Source organism: Phaethon lepturus, unplaced genomic scaffold (assembly GCF_000687285.1).
Source record: "Phaethon lepturus isolate BGI_N335 unplaced genomic scaffold, ASM68728v1 Scaffold7724, whole genome shotgun sequence".
Taxonomy (NCBI): Eukaryota; Metazoa; Chordata; class Aves; order Phaethontiformes; family Phaethontidae; genus Phaethon; species Phaethon lepturus.
This window is the reverse complement of record NW_010536888.1, coordinates 3,067-11,358: the sequence shown is the minus strand read 5'-3', so window position 1 is coordinate 11,358 and position 8,292 is coordinate 3,067. Positions and strand designations below refer to the sequence as shown.

The following is an 8,292-nucleotide window of genomic DNA, read 5'->3' as shown; positions in this document are numbered from 1 at the left end:
TGTTGGGAGATCAACATGTAGCCCTGGTCTCATGTGCTGAGTCTTTAAAAAGAGAATTCTGACATCCAGTGGCTTTTGAATAGATTTGCAAGTGTAGGTGACATGACCAAGTCTAGGTAGAACATTTAGTTTCACTTTGTTTCAGCACGAAGCCAGTGAGAGCATTACTGTAGAACAGTTAGAATATGCTTAAGAAATTCTTCCCTTTCAGAGTTGGGGGAAGGAGCCAATGCCATTTATTTTAATAGTGAAACCTTTCTTTTGTTTGTCTCTTTGCAGTTATGTGGCTGTGGGCTGCTGGGTGTGGGCATCTGGCTGTCAGTGTCACAAGGAAACTTCGCCACATTTTCTCCTAGCTTTCCGTCGCTTTCAGCTGCCAACCTAGTCATTGCCATTGGCACAGTCATCATGGTGACCGGCTTTCTGGGCTGCCTAGGTGCTATCAAGGAAAACAAGTGCCTCCTGTTGAGTGTAAGAAATCAATACTTCTTTTCACCAGTGACTGTTGCTTTGTTATTAACTTTATTTAAATGACTAGTGCAAAATAGTCTTGTGGATCCCTGTAACATTGCCCTTGGCTTTCAATCTTCTGTATGCTTGCAGTATGACATCACACAGCTTTGCTCACAGTCATTGGTGTATTATTAAATGTATCTTTATTACCGTGTGCCCTAATGTATTAGATAGATAGCAAAGCAAATTACTATGAGTTACCTCTGAATGGTTAAACATGAACTGTAGGGTCAACCTCGATAGCCCTTCTAGAAATGACGTTTAGAGGGATTGACTGAAGAATCTTAAGCACAGCTGCTTTTGGATGCCACTCAAGGCCTCTCATGGCTATTTTCTACTTTGCCCTTATCTAAGGCCTTTGTCAGAGGTTGGTAGAAACCATCTGACCCAAAGTTAAGAAGTCAAGGTCTCTGCCAGGCCTTACCAATAAAAAAAAAAAAACAATCAATCTGATCCTTGGCGGTCTTTGTCCAGCACTGAAGCACAGAGGTTTGGAACCCACAAAAAACAGTGTGGGTCACTCCTCTTGCATAAACCCAGGAGGCTTCACCATGCTTCTCCACAGCCCAAGGAGAGAGCTATTGTGGCAGAAGGTGAGAGGAGGGCTTTCAAAGCAGACAGCTTCCAGTTCAGTCACAACTTTTGAATCACAGGTGCTGTGACATTAAGGAGCACGTGAGTTTTCCTTCTGTAAAAGTCTCCCTTACATGGTGTTGGAAAACAGCTGGGCAGCATTCCTTAAACCACTCACAATTAAACTGGAGGACGAATGTGCCCCTGTTTGTTGCTATCTGCTGCTCAGTTTTGTATGTTAGCTTAGGAAAGCAGCCAGAGAATAGTAATGAGGTCTATGTCATTCATCCATACAAACTGTAACAGCAGCTGAATTTTTTGGGTTTTTTTAAGGGTGTTTATATTCTTACAAGGTTCTGCAAAAGTCTTTTTATATTATAATGAATATCATAAGTTTCCAACAGGAGAGCTTGCTGCACTACATATCCCCCAGTGTCTGTGTGGGGGATGCCATGCCTATATAGCAGTCCACTAGTACATAAAGGTGACTAGTGTCATGAAAAGTAGTGAGAAGCTACTGTAATTCACACTTGGGATGCCTGTGCAGAGAGAGTTTTCAGGTACAGAGGGTTGGGAATAGAAGTGCTGAGTAATCTAATGACTGTTCCAACAGGCAGGCAGATGTGGTTAAAGCCCATCTGCTAAGGAATCACTCCTGAGGCACATCGTATTGATCTTTGTGGTAATGGGTTTAGCATCTGTTCTGTAGTCTGTATGAAGGAAGGAGACTACCAGGGCTGCGTGCTGTGACAGCAGTCAAAAAAAGAAAGAGAAAAGCACTGCTGCAACTTGCAAACTGGTAGTAGGGCAAAACCTAAAATTTAGAGAATACTAGACAGTGAGCTTCCTAGAGGAGCTTTAGTGAGCAATATAGTATCAATACACCTGAATAGTGTGAAATCAATGGTTTTGGCAGCACAGGAAAAGTTTAGAGGACAAGGCTATAGTCTTCAGAGTTTTTAGCAACCCCAGGTTTGCTCTGTAGTTGGCAAGTGTGTGTATACTGTCTGTTTTTTCTTTGTTCTAGTTTTTCATCGTTTTGCTGATAATTCTTCTGGCAGAGCTGATATTACTCATTTTGTTCTTTGTTTATATGGACAAGGTAAGCAAATATGCCATAGATTATTCAGCTGTACTAGCATGTAAACAACGTTCAGTTTGCTTTTATTTGATGGAGGTATGTGGTTTCTCCTTGCTCTTCACTTTGGTGAAGGTTTAACCTTGAGATCTTGGCAGTTCTCTGTAAGCTGCTGCTGCAGGGGGAGGAGGAAGTGATGAGGAGGGCAAACAGGAGAGAAGAACCTGCTGAGCTTTACAGTTTCCTCCCTGATATAAAACTATGGTCCAGGGCCTCCTTTTTAGTCTTATCCTAAAACCTAAGATATCCTTCAACATAGCTGTTTGATATCTCTGCAAGAAGCTGATCATCTCGTGGATCGGGGTTGTGGGAGGTCTACTTAAAACTTGGTTAGTTTCTTAGGTCCAACCCTTGAACAGGACTGGAAGAGAGAGGCTTGGGATATTCCAGATGCCACCAGCTGTCCCACTTGATAGGGCAGTTGCAGAGAGTATGACAAGGGTGTGGAGTGGATCAAGAGGCAGCTTCTCATAAAGCCCATCTGTAGGAATCTGCTATCTAGTAGAGACTGAGAGCGCTAGGCACAACTGGCTGGCCTGTCAAATAGGTAAGACTGGAAAAATCACTGGGGAACCAGAGAACTCTTCTAGACAGAGCCTTACAGTATGAGCATGTCCAGACTGATTTTAAAACTGAGCTCCTGCCAGATTTATATCTCTTCCCAGGTTGTCATTATGGTGCCTGCCACTTTCAGGGAGATTTTGAATGGGATGTCAAAGAGGGATGAAACACATAATATAGTTGACCTTTATGCCAGGACCCATAGGTTAATCCTTTCTCTGCTGCCAGCTCACTGATGTCAGAGCCAAGGTACATTCCTACCTGCATCCAGGACTCCAGGCTCAGACTGAAATTTATACACGAAATGGGACACCTCACATCTTGTGTTAAACATTCCAAGCCTGTCCCCACAAGGAGAACAATAATAATGCCCTTTTTCAATTGATTTTGTATTCACCATTTATTATAGTCTGCCTGAACCTGTGCAAGGGATAACTATGTTAACGTTGGGAGGCTGGGACTCTGGTTTTATGATACTAGCAAATTAAAGTAGGCTGTAGGTTACAGGCAGGAGAGGCTGCTGTGGGGTATTGCCAACAGCTGTCTATGGCAAAGTTAAAGTAAGCTCAGCAGATTTCTGCTGATCACTCTTCAGTTAGTTTGGATCAGATGATGCCTGTATGATGGACTCTTAGTAGAGGGGAAGCTGTTTGGTCTCCTGTCTCATGAGAATTAATCCAGTATTTTGCAATACGAGGGAGAGACTAGGCCTTGGCAGGTGCTGAAAGGTCCCACTGACTTGTGAGAGTCTTGAAGCTGTGATGGATCTTTTCTACCCATGTTGTTTGTGGTGAGAGAAGGTAAGAGAGATATATTCTATATGCAAGTCTGTACAATTTGGTCCTTTCCTCTAAACAGCAGTGCACTGATTTTCTGTATTTTTCACATGGTGCAGGTCAGTGAGAGTGCAAAGAAGGATTTGAAGGAAGGTATGAAGCTATACAATTCAGAAAATAATGTTGGACTGAAAAATGCATGGAATATCATTCAGGCAGAGGTAACACATTTTCTCAATAGAAAAAAAAAAACCACAATTTGGCTATAAAGGCTGCTGCAGTCTGTTAACTGTGGCATCCATGCCAAGTCTAAAAGATGGCTAATGCAGGCTTTGGTTTCTGATTTTGCAGTCTTGAACATCCAGGGAGTACTGTGAAACCCAGGATCAAAGTGTACTCTGTAAGGTGAAAGATGCTTACCTGTCTCTGAGATTCTCTGTGCTTATCACAGGCACAGAGATGATCTGAAACAGAGGAGAAGCAGCAAAATTTGCATAGGTAGAACTGCAGTTCTGGCAGCTAAGCTTTTGCCACTGAGCAGTTGTGGGCAGATTACCTTATACGCTGGTATTTGGGCTCATGTCTCCATGACAAGAAGACTAACATACCTTGGACATGGGACCATTTATTTTCTTTGGGGTTTTTTTTTTTATGTTGTTAAGTATTGGCTTTTAGTTATCATTGAGCACAAAGCACTTAAAAAAAACAAAAGTGTTGTGGCAGCCCTTTTGAAAATATACAGTGGTTTAGAGGAAGTAGAAGTTTGTTGTGGTGCATGATTCACAAATTGTGCTAGTTAAGTTAATTTATTAATCCTTTACTTTTGCCATAGATGAAATGCTGTGGTGTGAATGACTTTACGGATTGGTACCCAGTGTTGGGAGAAAACACTGTCCCAGACAGATGTTGTACAGAAAACTCCCAAGACTGTGGACGGAACTCCACCGAATTAGTATGGAAAACGGTAAGGCTTGCTTTGCCCAGGTCAAGGCTTAGGGAGGGGTGAGAAGGAACAAAATAGAGGGAATGTACGTGAAAGAAAATGTGACACTGGGATTTCAGTTTTCACCTTTCATCATTTCAGGGATGTTATGAGAGAGTTATGACCTGGTTTGATGAGAATAAGCATGTCCTTGGTTCGATTGGGATGTGCATCCTCATAATGCAGGTAACACTGGTATGATGTTTGTCTCAACATGGTTTTGATTTGTCAGCATTCTTGATTCTGCTGTGTGAGAAGTGGTGCTCAACCACTTTGAGTTTGATTATGATCTAAAAAATGTCAGATTTGTTCTGTGAGTTCACTTAAGGCCATCAACTCAGAAAGGAAGCAGGTCAGCAGCCGTGCAACGAAGACATGCTACAGTGGGGTTTTGCTTACCTGTGTTTTGACTTCAGAGCACCACTTTGGTGTTCCCACGTTTAGCCATTTGTTACGCTGTCTCTTAGGGAACTGAAAAAAACATTTTGGAAGCAAGTTCTAGAAATTGCCAAAATGAGTCAAATCATGGCCACTGAACTGAGTAGGTTAATATGTTTTAAAAAGAAATGCAGAATTATCATGATAATTGTTAAGGTTTTGAGGTTCCTGTATCACTGCTGTACTTTTGGGGGAGAATACCTGAATCTGATGTTTTCAGTCACAGTTATCTGGCTAAACAAGCACAAGTTGCTGGGTAAAAAGGAAGAGTGACTTGTATGTATTGATTCTGAAAAATTATTGCACGAAGAGCCCTGAGAGCTTTCTGCCTCCACCTGTGCTCTGACAGATACATCTGTGGACATCACTGGGTGCCTGAACAACATACATCTAAGTTTACTGATCAGTGTTGAAGCTGAGAAATACGGCTAGTGTAGAATGACTTTTAAAACTACAGCTGGACCATGAACATGGGTCAACAGTGCAGTTTTGGCAGCCTCCCTGTACTGAACCCCTTATTGTTTGTTTTCCTTCAGATTCTTGGCATGGCCTTCTCCATGACACTCTTCCAGCAAATTCACAGGACTGGCAAAAAATACGATGCCTAAAGCCTCTGAAACATTATCGCATCAACCCTTCTGTCTCATCATAAAAATGAACAGAAAGAATGACTGCAAAGAGTATCAAGCCTAGCCCTGCTGAAGGAATCCATCCCATTGACCGATCTACTTTGTTGTTACTTGTCCAGTTACTATCACAGCTTGTTATTTGACTCATTTTTTGTCTGTTTCACATTTGCCATTTATTTGCCAAAGAGGGGAGAAACCCCCCAAACAAATGAATTTTCTACACAAAGTCATAGATCTGCTCTAAGAATGTTTCTTAAGAAAATGTTTTGCTCTACTAATCCATGCTATATGTGCAAAAATTATGTGCATTCGAATTCAAGGGAGAATTCTTCAGTCTTCCATTAAGTTTTCAACCCTCATGTCCAATTTACTGGAAGACTCAGAAAAGCCACTCTAACTGAGAGTCCTAAGAATAGGAGCTGCTTTGCTTTGCAGCTTCTTGTACCTTACGGTGTATACTTTTTTATTATGATAATGATGATGATAATTATTATGATGGATATAGCTTAGAATTTAGTTGCCTGACTTATAACTTCTTACCTTCTTACTGGTTTTGGTTTTACACATTTATTGTACATTAATTTGGGAACCACTGTGCGATCTCCAGAGGACATGTTTTTCAAAGTTGACAGTTGGTGCGGGCAAATAAACACACAACTTTTCTCAAGTCCATGTGGAGGCATCGTCTACCTTTATCTACCTTGATGCTCTTACTGTAACAAATGTGGTTCCTTTCAAATCAGAGGCTCTTTCCTCAGATGGAGTGCAATGCCTTCCCATTGGACTAGATGGTGAGCTTCCTACTCCTGTGAGGCAAAAGCTCCAATGTCTTTACTCACCCAGAGTAGTGTCTGGGCTCCTTTGATGTCATGCTACTTTGAAAGCTGAAAGTACTAAGCAAGTTACTGGCACACAAAGGAGAGAGATTGCAGTCTGACCTACTGGCCAGTTGGCAGTAGACTTCACAGATTGCGTTGTCTGTTTCAAAACATTTGCCCAAGGGATGGCATGCTGCTGGATATGAGGGTAAGGGATGGCAATTTGATGGCAACATTGTCATGCCATGCCCTTCATGGAAGGGGTTTCCTCAGGCAGATGACAGCTGTCTCCCTGAGCTGGAAAAGGGGTTTTGATTAAAGGGAATCAGATGTGGCAGGAAAGGGACAATTTCCAAAACAGCACTCAGAGACAGCATGTGTTGTCACACCTTCAGTACAGAATTGGTTCTTGCTGACAGGTTGCCAAGTCCATCCAATGGGGTAGTTCAGAGTGTGTATTTTTACCAACATTCCTGTTAGAAAATTTGAACATCTATTTCTCCAGTTTGAATCTGTTTAATTGCAAGCAGCCCCCATTTAGTCTTTGTTCCAGGTTTTTGCTGTTTTGTGAAGGAAGAAGGAAAGGCTCAGACATTGGAGAATGTTCTGATTTAAGTCCAGTCAGGGCTCAACTCAGCTCTGAAAGAAACACTGCTGATTATATTAGCAGTAGTTAGAAGTGATCTTCAGAGGTTACCTCATCCAATGTCACTCTCAAAGGCGTACTGTACATCTGAGATGGGGTTTACTGTGACATTATTGGGCTGAGTTTCAGAAACTGTTGAGGATGGAGATTTTGTGCCTTTCAGAGCCATGCCATGTCAAACTACTCCTCTGGTAAACAAGTTTCTCTTAATATCCAGTCTGGATATTTATACTTTAAACTGTTAAAAGATACCATTTTCATTGTATCATTCAGCCTATCTTTTCCTTGTGGGTTGAAATAGCTGTTGAGTCACTTCATATCTGGGAGTTTTTAGGCTTCTGTTTATCTTCCTGGTAGGTCCTGCATGCATCTATACTTTGGGCACCAATAGTGTTTTGTGTGGCCTGTGTCACTTTTTTGAGTTGCTGTTAAACCAGTGTGACAGGAAGGAGTGTAAATGTGTGGGAGATAGAGATGAATTTGGGTGTCACAGTGAAGAAGAAGGTTGCTATTCTCAGAGCATGGCCCTTGCCCATAAGAGCACAATGCCCAAAGTTTCACAGGGCTCTTGTTTCCCACTGAAGCAGACAATGCCATATGGGTTCAGGTATTTCACTTGGATTGCCTTTGAAAGAGTCAGGGTAGAAGCAGAGGGAAAGCACAGAAACTGAATCCAGTTTTACTTCCATTTCTAACAAAAATTGGGACCATGAGCATCTGAGCCCCACTGGAGATGGATGTTCCATGTTGAAGAAGGGGCTCTGATGCCCAGTGTTCTTGCTGCTACAGGTAAGACTGTATCCAAAGTTGCTAAGATGCGTTCCCATTTTCAGAAGAAAAGACAGGACAATTTTCATTTGATGACTCCACTGCATTCTCCCTTTGGACAGAGGTGCTTAGCTTTCTCTAGCTTTCTCTGGTGTTCAAAAAGTCCAGGGTGCAGGGCTGAGCAGGAGCGTCATTTCTGTCCTTTTGGGTCGCACAGTGGTACCTGCTGCATCTTAAATTTTAATTTGCAGTCAGTTTTTGTACAAAAAATCATAAAATATATTAGTGAAAGTAATAAGGAAATAAAAAATGTTTATGAGTAGCTCAGAGATGAAATGTGTAGTTGCAAACTCAGCTACTTTGCCTTCCACCCAAACTTATTTTTCTAGAATGCTTCATTCCATTTCACGATCTAGCAGCATAGATCCTGAGATCTTTTTTTAATGACTA

The 8,292-nt window shown here is 41.8% G+C and overlaps 1 protein-coding gene across 1 annotated transcript; it reads left to right on the top strand.

Annotated features, from left to right (window-relative positions):
• The first annotated feature begins 277 nt into the window (after positions 1-277).
• TSPAN9 (tetraspanin 9) lies at positions 278-5,968 on the top strand. Its single transcript, XM_010286298.1, has 6 exons — positions 278-471; positions 2,114-2,188; positions 3,681-3,782; positions 4,394-4,525; positions 4,646-4,729; positions 5,518-5,968. The coding sequence occupies exons 1-6, from the start codon at positions 409-411 to the stop codon at positions 5,587-5,589; spliced, it is 528 nt and encodes a 175-aa protein (XP_010284600.1). The 5' UTR covers positions 278-408; the 3' UTR covers positions 5,590-5,968.
• The last annotated feature ends 2,324 nt before the right edge of the window (positions 5,969-8,292 follow it).

Bases quoted from the DNA above. Each gene is read 5' to 3' on its own strand.
- TSPAN9 (XM_010286298.1), top strand. From the start codon at position 409: ATGGTGACCGGCTTTCTGGGCTGCCTAGGTGCTATCAAGGAAAACAAG. The intron at 3,783-4,393 runs GTAACACATTTT...CTTTTGCCATAG, and splicing joins GGAATATCATTCAGGCAGAG to ATGAAATGCTGTGGTGTGAA. The intron at 4,730-5,517 runs GTAACACTGGTA...GTTTTCCTTCAG, and splicing joins TGTGCATCCTCATAATGCAG to ATTCTTGGCATGGCCTTCTC.